The sequence below is a fragment of the Castor canadensis genome, chromosome 15, assembly GCF_047511655.1.
Source record: "Castor canadensis chromosome 15, mCasCan1.hap1v2, whole genome shotgun sequence".
Classification (NCBI taxonomy): domain Eukaryota; kingdom Metazoa; phylum Chordata; class Mammalia; order Rodentia; family Castoridae; genus Castor; species Castor canadensis.
Window position 1 is genome coordinate 41189 of NC_133400.1, and position 25175 is coordinate 66363.

Here is a 25175-nt window from a genome sequence, read left to right on the forward strand (position 1 = left end):
CATTTCATGTACTCTGCTATACATGTTATACTTCAAAAAACTCAAAGACGAAGCTCAACAACGTCCCACCTGGCAAAGTTTAGAGCTCAGTGTGGGGCTGGATTGTGATTGCTGCTGCCACCTGCCTAATCCCCATCTCCAGGTACAGAACCTGGGAGCGCAACATCCAACATCTCCTGGTGTGGCAACACTAGGAGACCTTAACCCACCACTGAACTCCAGATTCTGCCTGGCTGGCCCAGCAGAGGAGTCCTGAGCTTCCCTGAGCTGCAGGAGGCTATGTGACTCACCCTCTGTCTAGTCTGCTGGCTGATAATAGGAGACCAAGCAGAAGAAAACACACTAACAGCCAGGCACGGCAGCATATGCCTGTCATCTCAGCTACACAGGAGGCCTTAGGTAGTCTTATGGTCCAAGACTGGCCCAGGCAAAAAGTGAAATCCTATCTGAAAAATAAACCTAAAGCAAAAAGGGCTGGAGGTATAGCTCAAGTGGTAGAGTGCTTGTCTAGCAAACACAAGGCCCTGAGCTCAAATTCCAGTATCACAAAAAACAGCAACAACAACAAAAAGGCAGCTGGGTGCCTGTGGCTCATACCTATAATTGTAGCTACTTGGAAGGTAGAAATCAGGGAGACGATAGTTCAAAGTCAAACCAGGCAATTTGCAAGACCCTATCTCAAAAATACTAACACAAAAAAAAACTGGTGGAATGGCTCAAGTGGTAGAGCACCTGCCCAGCAAGCATGAGGCCCTGAGTTCAAACTCCAGTGTGACAAAAAAAAAAAAAAAAAAAAACAACAACAATAACAGCAGGAGCCCCCACACTCCCACAGGCTTTTTCCAGGAAATACCGTTTGCCCCAGCTCCCCACCCCACCTCCCTTTGGGAGACCTGTCCTTCTTTCCACATCCAAACCTGGCTCGCCTATTTCTTATAGCCCTCGAATGACTTGCATGCAGCTCCCAGAAGGCAGCACAAACTTCTGGGAGAGCCCTAGGTCCAAATGGTTTGAAAAACTGGTCACATTTCCATAGGCAAAAGTGAGGCTGGGCCACCCAGAAATGCCTGACCTTCTCCATGGGCTGTGGGCTCACCTCCAATGACTCTCTCAATGGCTTGCTCAAAATGTTGCTCCCGGACAGAAGGGCTCAAGTGGCGGGCAGCAATCAGGGCTGCTTCATTACACACATTAGAAATATCAGCACCTAACCCAGGAAATGAGAAGCAGTCAAGTCAGTGTTCCTGGCCACTGGATTCTACTCAGGTCAATTTGAGTTTGGTTCTTAAGTTGATACAAGAAAGAGTAGGAAATACTCTGGAGTTAGTAGGTATAGGTAAGAACTTTCTCAATGAAACCCCAGCAGCACAGCAACTAAGAGATAGCATAGATAAATGGGACCTCATAAAACTAAAAAGCTTCTGTTCATCAAAAGAAATGGTCTCTAAACTGAAGAGAACACCCACAGAGTGGGAGAAAATATTTGCAAACTATACATCAGACAAAGGACTGATAACCAGAATATACAGGGAACTTAAAAAACTAAATTCTCCCAAAACTAATGAACCAATAAAGAAATGGGCAAGTGAACTAAACAGAACTTTCTCAAAAGAAGAAATTCAAATGGCCAGAAAACACATGAAAAAATGCTCACCATCTCTAGCAATAAAGGAAATGCAAATTAAAACCACGCTAAGATTCCACCTCACCCCTGTTAGAATAGCCATCATCAGCAACACCACCAACAACAGGTGTTGGCGAGGATGCGGGGAAAAAGGAACCCTCTTACACTGTTGGTGGGAATGTAGACTAGTACAACCACTCTGGAAAAAAATTTGGAGGCTACTTAAAAAGCTGGACATCGATCTACCATTTGATCCAGCAATACCACTCTTGGGGATATACCCAAAAGACTGCTACTCCAGAGGCACCTGCACATCCATGTTTATTGCGGCACTATTCACAATAGCCAAGTTATGGAAACAGCCAAGATGTCCCACCACTGACGAATGGATTAAGAAAATGTGGTATCTATACACAATGGAATTTTATGCAGCCATGAAGAAGAACGAAATGTTATCATTCGCTGGTAAATGGATGGAATTGGAGAACATCATTCTGAGTGAGGTTAGCCTGGCTCAAAAAACCAAAAATCGTATGTTCTCCCTCATATGTGGACATTAGATCAAGGGCAAACACAACAAGGGGATTGGACTATGAGCACATGATAAAAGCGAGAGCACACAAGGGAGGGATGAGGATAGGTAAGACACCTAAAAAACTAGCTAGCATTTGTTGCCCTTAATGCAGAGAAACTAAAGCAGATACCTCAAAGCAACTGAGGCCAATAGGAAAAGGGGACCAGGTACTAGAGAAAAGGTTAGATCAAAAAGAATTAACCTAGAAGGTAACACCCACGCACAGGAAATCAATGTGAGTCAATGCCCTGTATAGCTATCCTTATCTCAATCAGCAAAAACTCTTGTTCCTTCCTATTATTGCTTATACTCTCTCTACAACAAGATTAGAAATAAGGGCAAAATAGTTTCTGCTGGGTATTGGGGGGGGGAGAGGGAGGGGGCGGAGTGGGTGGTAAGGGAGGGGGTGGGGGCAGTGGGGAGAAATGAACCAATCCTTGTATGCACATATGAATAATAAAAGAAAAATGAAAAAAAAAATTTGAGTTTGGTGAGGGAAAAACCTCTAGCAGAGGCTACGTTAAACTTTGGGAAAACACAAAGGTAGTGAGACCTGCTTTCATCAGTCACCATTATTTTTAGCAAATTTTCTGGTTACACAACTTAGAAAGGAATAATTTATTTACCATAAAAGTGTACATGGCTCTAATTGTTAACAAATTTTCAAGTTCAAGTAAATCTTCATGACCTTAAAATTAGCAGTGGTTTACTAAATATGCTAAGGAACAAGAGCAAAATGGAAAAATAGACAATTGGACTTAAAATCATTGTGTATCAAAGGATACTATCAAGAGAATAAAAATACAACCCACAGAATGAAAATCAGGTATCTGATAAGGGTATAGTATGCAGAAGATATAAAGAACTTTTTAAGATGGGCTCAATGGCTCACACCTACAATCCTAGCTATTCAGGAGGTGGAGATGCGGAAAGGAGAGGGTGATGGGGTGAATATTACCAAAGTACACTATGTCTATGAAAACAGCATAATGAGGGCTGGTGGAGTGGTCAAGCAGTAAGAGCGCCTGCCTAGCAAGCATGAAGCCCTGAGTTCAAACCCCAGTACCACCAAAAAAAAAAAAAAAATAGCCTAATGAAACCCACTAAAAACTGCTAAAAATAAAGGGGAAGGGGAGAAAGAAAAGGCAATACATGGGGTTAATTTGATCAAAGTGCAATGTATGCACATATGAGAATACCAGGGAAACCCTCTGTATAATTAATATACACCAATTAAAAATTTTAACTGGACACAGTGGCTCACTCCTGTAATCCCAGCTACTCAGGAGACAGGGATCACAGTTGGAAACCAGTCTAGGCAAATAGTTTGTGAGAGCCCCATCTCAACAAAATAAATCAGACATGTGGTCCCAGCTACTATCATAGGAGGCATGGGTTATAGTCCAAGGTCCCAGGCAAAAACATGAGACCTTATCTAAAAAATAACTAAAGCAAAAAGGGCTAGGGATGTAGCTTGCTTATCAAGTGCAAGGCCCTAAGTGCAAACCCTAATACCACCAAGAAAAAAAAAATTGTTTTAAAAAGTGATTTTAATAAATAAATTAAATGGCTGCGTCTCCTCCCCAGGAGTTGACAGTACATATGGGGAGAGGAAGGTCTCAATAGCAGAACCACAGGAACTCTACAACTGATTTCTGTGGCTTTTAGAAACGTGCCATTAGTTCTTTTACTGTGAGAATTCCACATGGCCTGTGTGTCAAATGACAGGGACACAGTTCCCTGTCTTCAGCATCTTGATATGCATAGAGGCTATCTGTCATACCCCTTCGGCACAATGAGCCTTAGGGAGAAAGGCACTCTGATGACACAGCATCCTCAGGCCTGCACAGGGCTTATCCACAGTGAGTTTTGGAGCAATGCTGAGTCCTGTGAACCAGTGCTAGGTTCTCTCTGCTGAGTCCTCCCCTCTGTGAAGCAGTGCTGAGTCCTCCCTACTGAGTCCTCCTTAGTGTGGAACAGTGTTAACTTCTCCCTGCTGAGTTCTCCCCACTAAGGCTAGGCAGGGAAAACCAAAGTCTGGGAAACTTAATCTAGTTTCTTAACTTGGCATGAAAATGGACACCTGAACTCTACAAGAGGAGAGAACAAGGAGCAGAAAGGACATTCTAGGCAGAAGACCAATAAAGCCATTCATGTGCTACCCTGGCAAGAACTTCTCACTCACCACTGTGCCACAGGTAAATGCATATTCCTGTGTGTGATCATACTTGGCCCAGGGTTGGGCAAGACACTGTAGGAAGCCTGAGCAATGAGGCTCCACCTGGGGTGGAAGAAGCCCTGGGAACAGCTTGCTACAGTAACCATGACATAGTGGCTTGCCATGGGCTGTTCAGGAGGAGAAAGAGGGCAGGAAGTCCCTTTGAAAGGTCCCCACCCACTCCTGGGATTCAGACCACTCTGGTAGGTAAAGATATCCTAGCCTGGAATTTTGGGTTTTCAACACAAAGAAGAGAGAAAAGCAAAAGAACCACTCCAGCTTGGAGCTCAAGCCCTGACCACAGCATAATATGACTCATCCCATCCCTAGATGTTATTTTGGTCTCTGCAGTAAGGTTTATTAAGTCTAAACAGAATTAAAACAGAAATTCAGAAACTCAAATGGATGCAAATAGGCTTTAGGCTAAGAAGTCCTTGAAGCCTCTGAAACGTCTCAGCAGGTTCAAAGTTCTAGCGATCAGGGTGAGTAAGCAATGCCAGGATCAAACAGGCAGGCACAGCAACCAACTACAAACTACAGACAGTTGAACACTCCTGCCAGAGTAGGTGGCACAGCCCAGCAACTCACCAGTGAAGCCTGGAGTGAGTGCTGCCAGCTTCCTCGCCAGAGCGTCCTTACGGAGGATCTCATCCAACTTGAGTGGACGCAGGTGGACCTTGAAGATTGAGGACCTACCTTTGATGTCAGGGGGACCTAATAAAGACAAACACACAAGCTCTGCACTCTCTAGACCTTCAAAACAGGGTGTCAGCCTGGCACTGGTGACTCACACCTGTAATCCTAGCTACTTGGGAGGCTGAGACAGGGAGGATCATGGTTCAAGGTCAGCCCAGGCAAATAGTTCTCAAGAACCTCACTTCCAAAATAACCAGAGCAAAATGGACCAAAGGTGTGGCTCAAGCAGTACAGTGCCTGCTTTGCAAGTATGAAGCCCTGAGTTCAAAACCCCATACCAAAAAAAACAAAAAAACAAAAAAAAGGACAAGGTGTCATCATCCTCTCCCCTCGACACTTTACAAAACTATAAGAAAAGCTAGAAGAGCTCCCTGCCATCATCATCTGACCACAGCTGGGATCCAATGGCAGACCAGCCTAAGTGCACATGCGCTGGACTCTGCAGCACATTAAAATACCTCCTAACAGTCTTGAAATATTAAACCCACTCCCAACATCATGGGACCTGACAGCAAACAAACCAAGCATTGCCCTGAGCAGCAAGGGATGTTCACACATGACCAAGGTGTTCTGATGGGAATGTGTCAGAAAAGATGAAGATGGTTGCCTGCCAGGGTGAAGGGTGAGACCCAGCAGCAACATGGGCTCTGGTGCATCTCCACATTTTTACAATGTTGTGTTAATTACTTCAGGGTCTGCATAGAAATCACCACCAAACACACAGCAAAATGGACTAACCAAACTTAATTCCAGGGATTGATACCCAAATCCAAGTATCTTTTTTTGCTTTTTTGGCAGTACTGGAGCTTGAACTCAGGGCCTACACCTTGAGCCACTCCACCAGCCATTTTTTGTGATTTTTTTTTTTTTTTTTTGAAGATAGGGTCTCATGAACTATTTGCCCAGCCTGGCTTCAAACGATGATACTCCTGATCGCTGCCTCCTGAGTAGCTAGAATTACACTGGGACCAAGTATCTAAACAACATGCACTCACCAATGTAAATCTGGCGGTCAAACCGGCCAGGCCGAGTCAGGGCTGGGTCAAGTATGTCAGGACGGTTGGTACCAGCCAGCACCACAACATTGGTGGTAGAGTTGAACCCTAGACACAAGAGAAGCAGGTAAACCCAAGGAAGGTCCAGGCCACCACCAGCATCTTCCTCTGACCAAACTGCCTATACAAACAATGTGGTTTATGCAGAACACCTGCCTTCTTCCTGAGCATCTGGACCAATGAAAATGCCAGGGAACTGAGTCCTTCATGAGACTCCTGGGCAACACTACTCCAACATGCTATCACAGCTTATTACTGGGGATGGCTCTGGAACCTGTGCCAATTCTCCGTGAACCTCTTCCCATGTGTGGTCCCCCTTGGCTAGTTTTGTTGCATGTCCTTTCACTGGGATAGACCAAAGCTGAGTACAAGCTGATCCTATGACTCCTCCTCACAAACTGCCAAACCTGAGGCTTTACGGAACCCAACATGACCATGAAGGCAAAGTAAAAATAAAATCTGCCATGGTTCAATGGAAGCTTTTCCAAATTCAAAAACTGATATAAATGCTAGCCATGTGCCATGAAGGCACATTCTGGCTAGAATCACTCTAAAATCAACAGGACAAAGACTCAGAACTCAAGGAACATGGCTATATCCACTCCATCCTCTGTGCACCATTAGGGACACCAGTGTTCATCTAACTCATCTACCTCCCCAGAGAAGCAAGTGTCCTCACCCCAGGTAACTTCCCTCCTGCTGGAGGGCAGAGGGGGTGTATCTGCCATGTCTGTGACTGCACAGTGGGGAGCACTGACAGGATCAAATACCGTTTTATCTATGTTTGCTTAAGAGTAGCATCCCTTAAGAATGGAACAATCCAAAATAAAAAATGGAACAATCAGGTTCTCTGCCACCGAGAGTCTTTATAGAAACAGAAAGTGGAGGGAGGAGTTATGTGACTTCCTGCCAAAACAGCTCCTATGAAACTGAGCACCTGTGGGCAGTGCCACCAGTACGGGCCTGATACAGTGTCCACTCACCATCCATCTCCACAAGCATCTGGTTCAGGGTGTTCTCCTGCTCACTCTGGCCTCCCAAGTGCCCTCGGCCTCTCTTCCTGCCAATTGCATCAATCTCATCAATGAATAAGATACAAGGAGCATTCTTTCGGGCCATTGCAAACATATCACGAACCTGAAAAAGGAATCCACAAAGCCTATTTTGTGACTTACATTCATTCCTGTCACACAGACATGAGTTAACAGTTCACCCAGAACCCTCCCTCTGGTACATCAGCATCTCCCAGGTGGGATGTACTCTGGGCTCATCACAAGGATCCTACACAGGCTGACCAGTCCTAGTCAAGAACTGCTCCAGTACCTTCTGCAGCTGGCCACTATCCACCTACCCTTGCTGGTCCAACTCCAACAAACATTTCCAGGAATTCTGACCCATTTACAGTGATGAAAGGCACACTGGCCTCTCCTGCAGTTGCTTTCGCAAGAAGCGTTTTGCCAGTCCCGGGTGGACCAGTGAGCATGGCTCCCTGCAACAGAAAAGGCACACTTGGCTCTCAAGGCAGACAAATGTCACATAGAAAACCAGTCCTGGTTTCCAATTAGATGTGACGAGGAATTTGGTTTTTTACACAGATGACTTCCAAGATCCACAAACAAGAATCCCATCAAACATATCACTCTTAGAGTCTAAGATTTTTTTAAATCTCTTCTGCTTATAAAATTATCGCACATTCACTACAAACATTTCAGGCATAGCACAGAAAACAAAAGTCTCACACACAACACATAGAAGCAGCTTTGTCCAAAAGAGGAGCTCTAGGATTAGGCCAGCTGGGTCAAAAGGCCAGGATGCTTAATGGTTATCATGAAACTGCTTTCCGAAACGGTGGTGCCAATTCAATGCCCACCAGGAGTGAACCACAGCCACTGTCGGAATCTTTGCCAATGAAAGCTCCACCTTGCTGGTCTGAAGGGTGGACAAGACAGCTCATTTTGAGTGGCTCTCTTCAGATGCTCAGGCTGAACATCTCCTGTCCACTGTGCTTGCTTTCTCTTCTGTGATCTTTTTCCTACACTGGCTTATAGTTTAAAATCACCAATTGACATCCTTGTAACACATCTTCATTTTCATTTTATGAACTACTGTTATGTCTAAAAGTTGAACAGACTTAAGGGCAGTGGGGTGGACTACCCCATTTCTAGTACAGAGAGCTGGATTACCTTCAGGTCATCACAGAGGAGAGTATAACATGTTTTAAACATGCGCGCGCGCGCACACACACACACACACACACACACACACACATATACAAGTAAGGTAGGGACCCAAAAAACTCAAACCTACAAGGTGTTAAAGTATGAGGGGCACCCCCTTTTCCATGGCCCAGATGTGGGTTTGGTACATCTCGGCCCATGATGTGTATAGTCTTAACACCCACATGAAGTACCACACAAAGTTCATGAGCCATCACTGTTAGGGTGAGAACATTCCAGGGGGCAAGAGGGTAGCTGAACACATCAATGGCATGCTATGTCCCTGCCCATATGCTCACGAAATAGACCAGTGTGACCATATGCACAACCAATTTTTTAAGACAAGTTCTGTGAGAATCAACTAAAGTCAGATCTTTTCTGCCAAAGGGAGTTAATGTATGGTACATTTATCATTATACAGATGACAGTTTAACTTCCCCAAATTGTTGCCTAAGTGCCTTGTGAGATGTCACTTAACCCTGTAAATTCTTGTTTTAAACAAAGAGTTTCTCTTAGCTGAGCAAATTCCTGTTATCACCAGGTGCCCTAGTTTCAAAAACTGCTTGCTTAAGGCAACTATTGTTCCAGTAAATCTTTGCTCTCCATGAAGGGACTTGCCCCACATGCCCCCTTTTCAAATTAGCCAGTTGTGAAAACTGTGAAGCTGAAACCCATTCAATCAGAGTGAAGGACAGTCTTGCGTTAGAGATAAATCCTGAGTAGACTTCCTGCCCAGTCTACTGGGTAAAAAAGTCCTGCTTACTAACTGGACTTTTTGTGGCACACCCTTCTGCAGAAGTAAATTTTGTCTTGCCTACTGACTTCTGAGTTGTTGTCTCTCTCGTGACACCCCAATATCCCAAATTCATTTCTAAAAGCTTCCAGAGGGGAGGCAGGAGTAACTGGAAATCACACACTTCACAACTAGGAGCTTGACAGCCAGGTGAGCTATACTCCACTACCTCTTTTCTGACATCCACAAAACAGCAGGGAGTGCACGATAGAGCTCTCAATACAATAGACAGGGTGACAGAGCCTCCCCTCACAAAGACCAGCCTAGCTGACGGAGGGTGACCCACACTTCAGGCAAAAGGACTTTCTTGGTATCTGTTTCACTCCATTTATAGAAAATACCAATTTTCCTAAGTAAATAAGCTCCTGAAAGAAATCCAACACCTGGCTGTCAACAGAGGTGCAGGACAGCTGGATGGGTGCTGGCAAGGCTCCACTAGGGAACGGCAACAATTCTGTACCTGCACAACCACATGTTTTCTGGCCTCACTGCTCACCATATTGTAAAACAGACATATCCAGCCCTCTGGCTCTAATCCCCAAGCTCACAGTTGTTGTATATTTTTTGCTGTTCAGAATAAACTGTCCAGTGGTACCCAACTTCCAGGGAGGAGCTAGGGGTGTACAAAGGGTCTACTGCAAGGGTCTGTGTGTTGTCTAAGCACCATCTCTACTAGGAGCATCTGTGACTTTTGTACAAGATGCAAATCTTTCTGGGAAAAGAACTCATGGCTTCTGTCAGGCCCAAAAAATATCTATGACCACAATGGCTCTCTGTACACTCAGCAGCCATCCTCACCACAGCTCTGTTTCCACCTAGGACACCAGAACCCATATCAGCCCCCATTATGCCCCACCGTAGCTGGTTACACAACTGTGTCCCACCACTGGACTGCAGGATTTCCAAGAGGCAGCTGGGTCTGATCCCACCTCTGTTCATGTGAGTTGTACTTGTTTCAATTATGCAATTTAGCACTACATAAGTTAATAAACAAGAGCAAAAAAAAAGTTTCTTCAATGCCAAGTTGAAAGCTCCAAACAATAAAATAAAGACAAATTGTCCTTTAAAATGTTGTCGAGTGAGAAAATTATGAAAGATTTAGATAAAGTCGTAACAATATACAAAGATTCTGCCTCAGATTGCTTCTAAGTAAGTTTTTGCTTCAATTTAGAGAAACAAACTTGTAGATAATAAGTGGTTCAAGCACTGGTGGCTCACACCTGTAATTCTAACTACTCAAGAGGCAGAGATCAGGAGGATCATGGTTCAAAGCCAGCCCCATCAAATAGTTTGTGAGACTTTATCTCGAAAATACTCAACACAAAAAAAAAAAAAAGGCTGGCAGAGTGGTTCAAGCGGTAGAGCGCCTGCCTAGCAAGCATGAAGCCCAAGTTCAAATCCCAGGACCATTAAAAAATAAAAATAAGTTGTTTATTTGAGACATTCAAAAACTTTGATTTAATAAAGCAAGGACTGGACTCTAAATGAAGAACAAAGGAATGGACATTTGTGTTTTAAGTTAAAATAAGCACACTTCAGAAGGCTACATATTGTTCCTATGTCCACAATTTTATAGATTTAAGATTTTACAGAATTTTAAGAATTGTGGTCTAATGTCTGACAGATAAGAGGAGTTTTACTGTCCTACTGTGTAGATGCTATTTCCATCCTCTATTGTGATTAGTAAATTGCACAAAGTCAAGACAAAAAAATTTGTCAAATACCCACATTTCTGAGATCAGTACCTTCGGAATTTTGGCTCCTAAGTCCTGATATTGCTTGGGGTTCTTCAGGAAATTCACAAACTCCATAATTTCCAATTTGGCCTCTTCACAGCCAGCTACGTCTGCAAATCGTACATCGATGTTGTTCTTTAAGATCTTGGCTGTTGTCTCACCAACGCTGAAGAGGCCCCCTCCTCGCCCACCACGCCCGGCCCCCATTGGGCCCCTCCTCACAGCATACAGAAGGATGCCAACCAGGAGTAGGGTGGGCACCAGGCTTCGCAGGAAAGAGCTGGAAGATCCAAGAAAACCACTCATCAAGTCCACTCAGGAGGAAAGTCAAGGACCTCCAGAACTACACAAAAGGAGGCAATTTCTTTCCAAAATGTGCCAAAGTCTACCTGCAAAATCAGCCTGTCCAGTCCTGACAGTACCTTGTCCACACCAACCCACCCCACAGGAGGTTTGATGGGACAAGAGGAAGCTGAAGCCCCAGCCTGTGACCAGGCAGCCCTGAGGGAGCCTTTACCACACCCATCTATCCTTCGTGCTAAGGACAGCAGCATCAGTCTTCTCACAGCACAACTATTTTATACTGAATCTCTTACTATGTTATCTATTTTATGTTTCATCTGACAATTGGAAATAAATTTGATCCCCAGCCCCACAAATAAAAAAATAATAAAAATGGAAACAGAAACACCAGCAAAAGGGAGAGTTCCCATGTCCTTTAGAGGGCTGAGGTCATCTCACTCCTCTTGGTGGCTCTAGTCACTTTCAGTCCCCAAAACAAACCCTCAATTTTCAGCAGATCAGCCCACATACAGACAGTATTCCCAGCAATTCAGCAAGGAGCACCAAAACAAGTCAAGAATAAACAGCACCCCAGTGACATTCAGGGGCTCCAACAGGGTACAGGCACTTCAGGCCCTATCACTAGAATTCTGCTAATTCACCCCCAGAACTGTACCAACCTTGCTGCTATGGCTTGAAGGTTCCCTCCCAATTTTAATTTAACTTAATTACCATTGTAACAGCACTAACAGGTGGGGCTTTTGAGAGGCGATTAGGCTATGAAGGCTCAGCCCTCATGAAAGATTAAGTCACCTTAGCAAAAGGTAGTTCTCAGGGAGTGGGTCAGTTACAAAAGAGGGGTTAGTTTAGTACTGCACATCTTACTCTTCTGCTCTCCCCAGCCATGTGATGTCCTACACCATGTTATGATACAGCAAGAGAACCTTCATCAATGTGGTCCTTCAGTCTTGGAGCTCCCAGTCTATAACACTGTGAAGAATAATTCTCTTTTCTTTATAAACTACCCAGTCTGTGGTGTTCTGTTACGGCAGCAGAAAATGGATTAAGGCACTCACCTTCTCTCTTTCACATAGCAATCCTCCCAGTCTACCCTTAAACACAGAAGTTGAAGAAACCAACTAAACCACCAGGATTCCTTTTTTTTTTTTTCAAAATGGGACTGAGGGCTTTATGCTTACAAAGCAGGTGCTCTATCACTTGAGCAACACCTCCAGCTTCAGGATCCCTATTCATTACGCCCCTCCTGGCTAAAGCTGGTACTGAGCTTCTACCCTCCAGATTGTTTTCAATTCGGGAGTGAAGGGCCAAGAAGGCAAGGTGATAACATTACCATACAGTAAATATGAGAACAGGATCCAAGCTTAGCCAAGTTGACTTCTGTGCTGTCACACAGTCTTTAGTCTGGTATTTACCCTCAAGTTCATAATACATAATCATATCAGGAGTGTACTGTGTAGTGCAAGTTCAGAGCACAACTTGATGTGAGCCTGACCAACTGTCAGGTATACAGTGTGCAAACAGAGACCTTCTACCTGGTGAGATCCTTAGGCCCCACTACCAGACATTCTGACTTAATGGAGTGGGCGGGGGGAAAGACATCCTGAAAGATCTCTCACATGGATTTTGAGGCATGGCCAGATTGTGTCTTACAAGGCTCCAAGGAATCTGTGATAGGACAGTGATATCAATACCTAACATTTGTTTTATTTTTACCATCTAACACTTTCTTTTTTATTTTGGCAGTAATGGGGCTTGAACTCAGGGCCTCATACATACTAGACAGTCACTCTAACACCTGAGTCATTCTGCCAGCCCTTTTTGTGTATGTGTCCTGGGTATTTTCAAGATAAGAGTCTCAAAAACTATTTGTCCAGGCTGGCCTCAAATAGTTATCCTCCTGATCTTGCCTTCCAAAGAAGCTAGAAGTAAAGGCATGAGCCACCAGTGCCCAGCCCCATCCAATACTTCTTAAGGCTGCCTAGCTAAATATTTCCCTGCCTCAATTCTCTTCTCAATAAATGCACACCTATAGTTCCAACAACTCAGGAGACTGAGGCAGGAGGTTCACTTAAGCCCAGGAGTTGGGGACCAGCCTGGATAACACAAATAAAAATTTAAAAACATAGGGCTAGTGGAGTGGCTCAAGTGGTAGAGCACCTGCCTAGCAAATGTGAGGCCCTGAGTTCAAACCCCAGTACCACCAAAAAAAAAAAAAAAAAAAAAAAAAGATACAAATAGACCTAACAAATACATATTCTTTTACTACAAATGAAAACACTGAATTTTTGTTTTGTATTCAGAATCAGAGGCCCTGGACTAGTTGTCCTGCATTATCCACTTCATACCTACCACTCACCCATCACTCTCAGTGGTGTAGACCACTGCAGCCTGGTTGGTGGGTTCAATCCCCAACTCCCACTGAGCAGACTCCAGGTTCCGCTCAAAGGTGTCAACACTGCCAATGTTAAACCACACGAACTTCTGCAGAGACCAAGAACAGGTTTAGGCTATACCACAATGTCCCACAGAAATTCTCCCTGATACACACAGCTGTCCACAGCCTGTGTTCTCATTTATTGATTCCTCTTCCAGTAAAGCCTCTTTTCCCACCCTGATCATCAACAAATGGACGAATCCCATACTGAGGCAAGCTCCAAAGGTGACTATGCAAACAACAGAAGCTCCTTCAGTTCTGGTCCCACAAAACTAAAGGCTGTAAGTTCTAGACAAAGTATAAAAATTTGCACAACTACCAAAGTCTCCCTTTGTCCTTTTGTCTTTGTCTTTTCATTCTTCACTCCTCCAAACCTTGCCAAGTGGTTCTCATACATTACTTGGCAAAACTAAACCCTGGCTATAGTCCTATAAAGGCTCCTGTCCTACTTAAAAGACATCATTAATAATATAGATCAATGAAACTAAACCATCACATTAAAAGGGGTTGTTGGACACCAGGAGAAGAATTCACTGACAGACAAAAACCGCATTTTACACTTTATAAAACTGTATCTGGAACACTTGGCCTTAAACCCATCCCTCACCTCAGAGCTTGTCCCAGGGGCAAGAATAACACGAACAAATTGCTTGTTCACAACTTCCAGTCGGTCCACCTAGGAAAAAGAAAAAAGTAATCAGAACAGCTAAGACAGTAAGCAGGACCTTCAAGCAAACCATGAACAGTACAGCTACAGGCTTAACTGCATCCCAGAGACAGCATACCATCTGTAGCCCAGGCCAAGTTTTGTTCTATCATGGACATTTTGGCCTGGTACAAATCCATTTTCATTTACATAAACAAGAACCAATTTAAGAAGAATTTCTAAAACTTGCCTCATCTGAGCACCATTCTACACTGGCTCAAAAGCAGAAAAGGAATATAAGTAAGACTTATACTGCCAGTACAGGAAAATCTTAAGTGAGAGGTGATGTGGAACCACATCCAGATGTGGGTTCCACAAGAAAACGATGCTAGCAAGGATGAAAGCGCAGTCCTAGAGAATCATGAGCTGCCATCACTGCTACATGTACCTCAACAACAGACTAACATGTACTTCCTGAAAAGTGAGGAGAAAGAAAACACAATTTGGGGTGCAACCTATTTTGTTAAGTATAACAGCATTCCTGTTCCTTTTGCTCATCACAGAATCTTAACTGCTACAATACATCTTCTCTTGGAAACTAAATGAAGACTTAGGGTATGTAACTAATACAAACACATTCAGTAGCACAACCACGTCCTTGTCCATCATATCAGACACTTAGAAAGGACTTGGAGAAAACTCTGGAATCTGTCCAGGATCCACTCATAGGAAGGTATGCTGGGCTCACTGCACCTGCTTCACCATCCTCACAGCACACCTCCAGGTGGCAGATCCATGGGAAGGGAAGGGCGGCAGCAGCTCTGTGCCCCATTAGTGCAGGGAGAGTTGCCAAGCATGCACCTCTCTGAAATAGGCTGTGCCCTGTAGATACACAAAAAAGGCTGTGGCCATGAACCCTAGTGAGATACAAGTTCCCCACAGTTATCATCAAACAGGAGTTCAGATCTTAACACTGCATTATTTAGCAAACACCCTTCTGAGGGAAACCGAGGAGCAAAGCTTGCTCATATTCAAGTTTACACTGAATCCTGAGCAGTACTCCACCCAACCTTAGAGAACTGATGGACAAACACACTTCCTATGAAGGACAAGAAGGCTTGGCATATGCTACTCTACAGACACAAAGCTCTAGCCCACTGTTCAGGAGATGGCCAGCAGGGGCCAAGGATGTAGTAAGGAGAGAGAAAAGATTTGAATGAGATATGAAACTGAATACAGAGCAAAGTCTTAAAACACAAGGCTTAAAAAAAAAAAAAAAAAAGATAAAGTCATGATGTTAAGGTGGCCTCCAACCAGCCAGAGAGTGGACCTGACACTGTTCTGCTAGGAAAGTGTCCAAGAAAGTAAGACTGTGTCTGGGCTACACCTCAAGATGGGCTGCTCAGGACATCCATCGTACAGTGGACTGACTCTCATTCCTGCCCAGAGCTCATAGCCTCTTCAGGGCATTGCAAACCTCCTGCAAGGGCATAGCCCCACAACACCCTCTTCCTGGTAGACAGACTATAATTCTCACCAGACCTCTGGCCAAGTAATACTGTACAAAGTGCTTCCAGGTGATCTCTTTTCCAGGATCTCGAAAATAAAAGTAGAAGAATCCTGCAGCAACACCTGCTCCCAAAATGGCCAGATTTCGGAAATCCTTGTCATCCCAGGGGAACTCCCCCTGGAGAAGAAAAGATAACACGTTTTCTAGTTAAATGACATGGTTTCTCTTTTCCGTTTCTTTTTTTTTGCAGTGCTAGAGATTGAACCCAGGGCCAGGTGAATGTTTTGTCACTGAGCCACACCCCCAGCCCTCTAGGGTGTTTTCTTTATAAAAATAGCAATTTCTCTTTTCATACATTATTAGAGAAGCCTCTGAAACTTCTCCTACACTACACAGCAGGGCCAGGTATGTGGTGAAACCAAACCTTTCCTCTCAGGAAAGGTTTATGTGATGTATAAGCACACACCAGACCTACAATTCAGCAGACATCCCAGGAGAAGCAGAATACCCATGAAAAATTCTGCCTCTGTTCCTGCCTCACACAAGGGTTCTCTGTTGCCTGGGTCTCTGACAATTCAGACAGAAATCTCAACACATTTTAATAAACTCTTAGTATCTTTGAACTAATTCATCAGCTTGGCCCTAAACAAGCAGACTGCTTGTTGGCCCTAAACAAACAGGCTTGAGTATACCTGTCCCTCCAAAACTCATGTTGGAACTCAACCCCCCAGGTAATGGTATAAGGAGGGCTCTTGGGAAGTGATTAAATCATGAGGACTCCATCCTCATGAATGGGATTAGTGCCCCATTAAAGGGCTCGAGGGAGTCTGTCTTTCCACCATGTGACAACATAGCCTTGGACCCCCTGGAGAAAGCATCAAGAAAAGTGCCTTGTAGGCAGAAACCAAGCCCTCCCCAGACAATGCACCTGTCAGCACCTTGATCTTGCACTTTCCAGCCTCCATAATTATGAAGATGTTTATGCTGTTTATTCTTGATTACTATTTCAAAGGGGTTTCACTTTTTTTGTTTTTATGGTACCGGGGTTTGAACTCAGGGCCTCCACCTTGAGCCACTCCACCAGCCCTTTTTTGTGATGGGTTTTTTCAAGATAGGGTCTCTCAAACTATTTGCCTAGGCTAGCTTTGAACCACAATCCTCCTGATCTCTGCCTCCTGAGTACCTAGGATTACAGGCATGAGCCACCAGCACCTAGCCACTGTGATATTTTCATAAATGCATGTGAACTTTAATCATATTCACCACATATATTGTATATTTTTGTATTTTGTGAAAGCAGCTAGACTAAAACAAAGATCAAACAGAGTCTCAGCTCTGCAGCAACTAACTGCATGTGTTAGAGAAGTGACAGGGTGTCTGGATCTGGTCCTTAGATGCACACAAACCTTCTGCATCCGTTTCCACCATGCAAAGTCATCCCACTTCCCTCCTCTCCTGCCTCCATCTCTTCCAGGCCCAGCATTCTTTGGTTCATCAGTTTCTAAGAGGAAACAAAGTCTGACTTCACAAGACAACTACATATAATTTCCCAGATAAAGAGATTTCAAAAAACAGGAAAACATTTCCCAACGTAAGCACTTAATTACCCTGGTGCCTTCTGGAAACAAACAGGGAATAGGAAAAAGAAGAAGCTAGAAGATATTGCTGAGAAGTAGCTTCAATATATATAAAATCTCTCAAATTTCACCTTGCTGGCTTTGGACCTAAGCTCTAACTACAAATCTTTTTTTGGCTAAGAATACAATGACTGGAATCAGGGCAAAGGAAAACAAAATAATAATAGTAATGATAATAATAATAATAATAATAATAATGATGATGATGATGCAGGCTGGCACTGGTGGACCCCATTCTCAATAGACCTAGAACACATTTCACTTGCTCTCAGACAGGATTCATGTCTCAAAAACAAAAACCATGCCCTGTGTGTATACATGTAACCTACGGACTATATTTGAAAGTCAAGTCTATGAGCCTCTTCTTGCAACATTCATGTAAGTTCTGAGACAAAACAAGCCATAACATTGTCCTCTTGCACACACATGCCACTCTAACAGCCCCAAAAGGATACTATCTAAGTCTAAATAAAGCCAAGTTGAACCCAGAAATGGCAAAAGGAATTGTGAAACAGAGAAAAATTTGCACAATTTTTTTTTGGCAGTACTCAGGGCCTCATGCTTGCTAGGTAGGCACTCTACTGCTTGAGCCACTCTGCCAGTCCAGTTTGCACAAATTTTAAAGACATCTGGGGGTCAGAAGCCAGTGGCTCACACCTGTAATCCTAGCTACTTAGGAGGCAGAAATCAGGAAAATCATGGTTGGAAGCCAGCCCTGGGCAAACAGTTCACAATACTCTCTCTTGAAAATACCCAACACAAAAAGGGCTGGTGGAGTGGCTCAACTGGCAGAACTCCTGCTTAGCATGCATGAAGCCCTGAGTTCAAACCCCAGTACTGCCAAAAATAAATTTTAAGAAAAACATGAGTCTTCAAAGAAATGTTCCATCTATAGTCAAGGCATGTTGCAACATGTCCCAATATGCTTCTGTGTATTTCTTCCTATTTCATACTATGGGTACCTAGGCAGGAGACTTTTCATAAGAGAAACACATATATTAAATACTGACTTCAACGATCCCAAAACTGAATCTACATCACCAAACCATGATGTAACTTAAGAGTTTCATAGAGGCTTAGATCCAAACAAGCTGAGAGGGTGCTAAGAAATGAAGTCAGGACAAGGAAAAGCACTATTTGGGAGCAAGAGGCATGAACAAAGAGAAGAGAAGGGCAACCTTACATACACAGGCCCATCTGCTTGCCACTTCCCCTCCAAGGAGATTAACCCAGAACACTTGAGTGTACAACCTGACAGTGTGATTTATCAAAATGACCCTTTTACCTTTTTTTGGAGCTGTTGAATTTTCTGAGTGTGTGTTTCTTCCACTTCTCTTAAAGAATTTCTCAAACCCTTAGGGACATAATGAAGAGGTTCTAGTACTTTAAGAGAAAAAAATCATACTCATAAAAGCAACAATAGAGTCAATTCAGGATAGAGAAAGATTGAAATCAGCTTTCCTTCCTTTCTTCTTACCTGACATGATCCACATGCAGCCCCAAGTCCTAACACTGGGATAGGGCTAGGAAATATCATCTACTCTGTGCAGACCCAGGATCTCCAGAGGCTTCTGTAGTATTCTGTGTCCCTACACACAGAACACTAAACACAGGACTAGGGCCTGAAGGGCTCCAAGTACACCAACATACTTCGAGCTCAGTATAGCCTATACATTATCTGTTTTACTTTCCAAATGAGGCTCTGCTAGTTCTCAGAATCAGCTATACGGAAACAAAGGTTTGCTCCAAACGAGTCACCAAACAACTTCCTTCTCAGAGTTTCTTTTTTGCCAGCATCACAGAGATATCAAAATAGTAAAGGCATGGAGAGGGTACTGTAGTACAGCTCAACAGGTAAACTAGAAAAGGCAGGGTGGGAGTATACTAACTATTATGCTCCTTGTCCCCAGGTTGGTCAATGTGGAAGACATTCTGAAAAAGCTACACTAGTTCATATAACCATCACACTGCCAATGATGGTTAAAAAAAAAAAAAAAAGACATGTACCTCTGGGTGGTTTTGAACACAACCATTGGGAAAATGAAGTCAGTCTTCCCTGCAGAGCCAAGTGCTGAAAGTAGATCCCCTGGAGGCACTGAAACAGGAGAAAGGGTTAGATGATGAGCTGCTTCTGCAATACAAGGCAGCCCTAACAGGGTAGAAAGGACAGGATATGGGCTGAGGTATAAGTTTGTTACCCTTATTTATCTACTTAAATAACTGTTTAAACATGATTTAATCACTAAATTCACAGCAGAAAAGCATGACAAATTTTTATAGTCACCGCGTCCAAAAGAAGGGGCAAAAAAAAAAAAAAAAAATCCCTAACCATTTCTTGACTGAGGTAGTTTTAGTAACAAAAGATTTCGGTTTCAAAAACAAACATGCCACTGGGCACCAGTGGTTCACACCTGTAATCCTAGCTATTCAGAAGGCAGAGATCAGGAGGATCACGGTTTGAAGCCAGCCTGGGCAAATAGCTCAGGAGACCTTATGTCAAAAATTAAACACCCAACACAAAAATGGCTGGTGGAGTGGCTCAAGTGGTAGAGTGCCTGCCTAGCAAGCATGAGGCTCAATACAGCCGAAAAAAAGAAAACAATATATATATCCATGCCCGTAATCCTAGCACTCAGAAGGCAGGAAAGGCTGAGGCAGGAAGAGCTAGAGTTCAAAGTCAGCCTGGACTACAAAGCAAGATCCAGAATCAAAAAAAAAAAAATGGAAAACTAAAATCTTATCAAGTTAAAATATAGGAAAGCACTATAATTTATATCAGCCAGAGGTTCTAGGCCTGTCTTTGTCAAGCCTAGAAGACAGACAATTTTTCAGATTCCCCTGTATTTCTTCAGTCCTCCAGGAAGAAAATACCAGTTTTTACCATGAATTACTAACCTTAATACATGAGGCAAGAAACTTTTTTTTTTTTGGTGGTGGTATTGGAGTTTGAACTAAAGGCCTCACGCTTGCTAAGCATGCACTCTCCCACTCTCCCACTCGAGCCACTCTGCCAGCCCTTTTTGTGTTGGGTATTTTCAAGATAGGGTCTCATGAACTATTTTCCTGGGACTAGCTTCAAACCATGATCCTCCTGATCTCTGCCTCCTGAATAGCTAGGATTACAGGCATGAGCCACCAGCACCCAGGCTATTTTTCTTTTTTTAGATTTGAGCTCAAGGCCTCACACTTGCTAGATAGTTGTTCCACCACTTCAGCCATTCCCCCGGCCCTAGATTTTTCACTATTACAGGTCAGAAGCCATTGCCATAAAAACTACTGCAATAAAAGGCAACATAATAAAAATAATAATAAAATCTAAGCACAGTCAGTAACACTGAATTAGCTGTATTCAACAAAATTCCCAGAATTTGTTCAATTTGTCTTCAATCCAAATTGAATTCATTTTATTTTAATGAAATTAGACCTATAGGTGATGATACCTGTATTTTAGTTTGGTCAACATTCAAGATGAGGCAGACTCTACTAACTATTTCCTCAAAGTAAATTCATTCCTCAATTAGTAACCTTCTGATTAAATTATTCAAGTATCCCTATCAAAGGCCATAGTGGACTAAAAAGGTAAACCGTAAGAAAAATCAGGGAAAGTCCAAACAAGCACGCTGGCAGCAACAGCAATAACATCACAAGGAAAGGCTGAGAGGGAAAGAAGAACTTCTGTGAGTGGACCTCTGCTGCAGTCATTCCAGCACCAACAGGACAGGGTCTCACATGTCCTGAACAACACTGTCACCCAGGAGTAGCAAAGTGTAGGTCAACAGGAAATCTAGACAAAGAGCAGGTGACTGTTACTGGGCAGCTGCAAGATATCAAGTACACCTTAGCCACTTCATTTGACCCTTACCACCCATCCTCAGAAAGTAGGTGTTATCATCCTCACTGCAGAGGCAGAAAAGCACAAATTAAGACAGCTGGGGAGGCTGAGGCAGAAGACCTGAGTTCAAGGTCAGCCTAAGATACATAGCAAGGTGTGTCTCAAAAAACAAAAGCTGGGCACCAATGGCTCACACCTATAATCCTAGCCACTTGGAAAGCTGAGATGGGGAGGATTGCAGTTCAAGTCCTGCCCAGGCAAATAGTCATGAGACCCCCATCTCCAAAATAACCAGAGCAAAAATGAACTGGAAGTGTGGCTCTAGCGGTAGAGCACCTTGCTTTGCAAGGGCAAAGCCCTAAGTTCAAACCCCAGTCCCACCAAAAAACAAAACAAACCAAAAAAAAAGACAACTGGTAGCTGGAGGTGTGTGATGAGAATTCTGGTTCCCAAACCTTCCATGGCTTCTCCATCCCAAGGAGGCAGCAACTCTGGCACTGGTAGCTCCATAGCTAATGGTGGCCTACAGCCCCAAAAGTACAAAGTATGATTCTTCAGGCCTCCAAAACTTGATACAACATCTAATTCCTTTTTTTAAACTCATGATTTAGTCTTTTAATGATATGATTAGAGGACATCAGGTCAAACATAGTTTTCATTGTTAACATCGAGACTGATATACTCTCCCTTCTTGGAGTCTGGTTTCTATCAATCAATTCACAGCTTATGGATAACCTTGTTGATTTGGTTTTTCCATGGTCAAAGCCAAGATGTGAAGCTGGGCATATCAAGGTCTCATTCCAGCCAGATCACAAATTAGGTGACCCCTCTCTGTGTCTCACAGACATAAACAGAACACAGTTCACACCTCACCAGGTCTACAAGGCTCTGTCCCTCCCTGGCTTCACTGTGTTTCACTAACTCTTTCTTCATTTTAGTAACACAGAACACACCAGCTGCACCTACCTGCCTGGCAAGCCTATCTCCATCCCTCTACTCCTGTAGGGGACTCCCTATCCTACCTAAAACATGTCGCATATCCCTCCACCATTCCCTTCTCTTCATTTTTACTCTCCACCCCCTCCAGTACTAGGGATTGAACTCAAGACCATCACACTTATTTCCCTTATTTTTCCTCCTTTTCCTAACCCTAATCCCCAAACATGCCATAAACTCTTTTTTTGCCTATCATCTGGTTTGTCTTCACACACCATGTAAACTCTCAAAGTCCAAGGAGAATGTAGGCAGCTCAGGGAACAAAAAAAGACCACACGGAAGACTCAATTTAGGCTTCCCTTGAGAAGCGCTGACTGCTAAAATACATCTTTTAACTATTAAACAAACTGCTACTGCCTCTCCAGCCTTTGAATGAGCCCACAAATAATAAAGCCTTCAAAGGAAAAGTAGCTGTCAGGGCAGAGCCCTTGCCTGTCTGGTTCACCCTGACATCCCTGGCTCATAGAATGTCAACAAATAAATGTGTCTAATAGATAAGAATAAATGGCTGAATAGATAAGAATGAATGGCTCAACCTCGGAAAGAACTCCAAGACCATCTAATTTCCTTCATAAAGACACAGGCCCACAAATTGCTCAGTGGTAGAGCACTTTCCCTGGGTTCGATTCCCAGCGCAAGGAGAGAAAAAGAAAGTTACAGCAATGCAATGCTAACCTACTCGACAGGCCTAAGACATGCGTGAGAACACGTGTGAAGTGATGCACTAAGCCCTCTGGCACCATTAGCTGAAGAGGGAGATATAGTTGGGGTTCAACGAATGTTCGCGGAATAAAGAACACCGGTAACAATTTACAAAACTCTTTCTTGTCCGTTATCCTTTCTGGCTGGAAGAGTAACTCTCCCACACATAAACCTAAGGTACTACAGCCGCTGGGGGAAAACCCGGGCTCGAAGTCAGAGGACTCGAGCGCAAATCCCACCCCTCCGGAGAGCGAGCCGTGAGGCTGGAGACGCCAGCTCAACTTCCGCGGGAGAACACGCAAAGGGAAGAGCGTCTGCGACATGACAGGAACTAGGGGATGAAAGGGGTAGCAAGAGGAGAGCAGCAGCTGCTCTGAAACGCAGAATTCACACAGGTGCCAGCAGCCTAAGCCGCTGGGACTCTGCTAGAGTCGGGGCAGTGATCAGGGAGTGGCCGCTCCCGCCGCGACCGGCGCAGATGTATAGCGTCACCATGGCACTGGGCGCAGCCCCCGCCCCGCCGCCCGGTACGCCGGGTAGTGCCTGCCGCTCACCTGCCAGGCCGGGCCGAGGGCCCTCCGGCCAGTCCAGGCCACACCACCGCTTCCTGGGCTGCCGCCACATCGCCACAGCACGACAAGCGGCCAGGCCACCGCCCGACTGCCGGCGGCCGCCACCAGGCGGTGCGACATCCCCTCACCCCTGACCTCGCGCTGACCGCGCGCACGCGCAGCTGACAGGTCACAGTGCGCCACACCCCGGCCACAGAAAGGACTCGCGCGTACGCAGCAGAGCCGCGGCGCAGGCTCAAGCCTTCTTTTAGGTGTCCGCTTCATCGCCTGTTTCAGGTACTGAACAGTAAAGACGTCTTGCGCTACCCAGACAACTGAATGCAGGTATTTCAGCAGCCGACCTGAGCTAGGCGCCAAGGGGATTCCCAAATCCAATAGATATTTTTTTTCGGTACTGGAGTTTGAACTCAGGGCCTAATGCTTGCCACGCAAGCGCTCTATCACTTGAGCCACGCCTCCAGGCCCTAGATTTGCTTTAAAGCAGGCATCTCCTACGACACCTATGGCCAGGGGGCCTCCTTGGGAAGCGACTCTCAAAAGTGAACTCCGGCGCCTACCTCGCCCCGCCCACGTGTGTCCGCTGTCTGGTGGCGTTTCGTAGTCGGTCTAGACTGTTGTGATATGCCTTGTGAACAAAGGAACTGGTTTGGTATATGTCTTGCCACATTGTTCCCTTCATGGACTTATGATTGGTTAGTTGGTTCTCTGGAACCACAGAAAACGCCATTTTTGATGCGTCTGCTATGCTGACAAGGAGTTGGGACTATGCTTAACACCAGAGAGATAGATGAGGCCGGCCTGGGAACAGGGAATGAACCAGTCATTTTGGGCAATAGAGCTGAGCAGGCCCGTGGTGGCCCTTCCACGTCTCCAGGAGTATCCGGCTGCGCTTATTCATAGCCTTGTTTTCTCTTTCTGCAAGGGAACATAGGGTAACCAGTCTTAAAGCATCTGAGGCTGCTGTCCCTTTGTTACAAAAGGAGGTAGAAATGCCTGGGAAAAGGTCCTTAAATGCGAGTGTCGCCCCTAGTCCTAAAAGAGAACAGCCTTAGGTCTTGCTGTCTCAAAAGTGGCGACCATCAGAGATTAAAAAAAAAAAATCACGTCAAGTTCACAAATAGCTACTCCTTGATATCCTCACGGATGACTCGCCATCGAAGTGAGGCAGGCTAGAAGTAGAAAAAATTTGGGGCTTATGTAGGTTGCAGGGGAAGGACCAGACCACCCTCATCTGGCTGGGAGCTGCCCATGCCCCTCTCCACTAGTTCATTATTGGATGGGAACCTCCCGGGCCTGCCCTCCTATGGGGTAGTGTATATTTTAAAAGCACCTGAAAAAGAAAAGTGCTCTTTAGCGCGCGCGCTCTCTCTCCTCTCTCCCCCACACCCTCCTTTCTCTCCCTCTCCCCCTCCCTCTCTACCAGTTGACTCCACCTGCACCTATGGTGCCCTCTTCTTCTTCCCTCTCCTCACCTGGCAGAACGGGTGACTCCCCTTTTCTCAATAAGCTATCCTACCTCACCCCATCCATGTGCTCTGCTTGGATTTTTCCATTTGGAGCACAAAAACCAGGATTTTCTGATTACAGACTGCACCAGTGCCATTAACAGAAGTGCCATAATGGAGAACGTG

At 44.5% G+C, this 25175-nt stretch overlaps 1 protein-coding gene across 4 annotated transcripts in view; it reads right to left on the reverse strand.

Annotated features, from left to right (window-relative positions):
• Window positions 1-23751, reverse strand: part of LOC109692764 (mitochondrial inner membrane m-AAA protease component AFG3L1) — a 31837-nt gene extending 8086 nt beyond the window's left edge. For 2 of the 4 annotated variants that reach the window (XM_020173609.2, XM_020173608.2), the window contains exons 1-13: window positions 23527-23751; window positions 19450-19537; window positions 18728-18796; window positions 17212-17306; window positions 15833-15982; window positions 14257-14325; window positions 13572-13696; window positions 10922-11192; window positions 7519-7656; window positions 7151-7304; window positions 6108-6215; window positions 5005-5130; window positions 1097-1207 (exon numbers count right to left, since the gene is read on the reverse strand). In XM_020173609.2, coding sequence (XP_020029198.1) covers window positions 1097-1207; window positions 5005-5130; window positions 6108-6215; window positions 7151-7304; window positions 7519-7656; window positions 10922-11192; window positions 13572-13696; window positions 14257-14325; window positions 15833-15982; window positions 17212-17306; window positions 18728-18796; window positions 19450-19537; window positions 23527-23664 — 1642 coding nt within the window. In that variant the 5' untranslated portion in view covers window positions 23665-23751. Of the gene's footprint in view, window positions 1-1096; window positions 1208-5004; window positions 5131-6107; window positions 6216-7150; window positions 7305-7518; window positions 7657-10921; window positions 11193-13571; window positions 13697-14256; window positions 14326-15832; window positions 15983-17211; window positions 17307-18727; window positions 18797-19449; window positions 19538-23526 lie in introns of those variants that run through there. The other 2 variants (XM_074055437.1, XM_074055438.1) reach the window with 2 other exon arrangements.
• Window positions 23752-25175: the final 1424 nt, after the last annotated feature.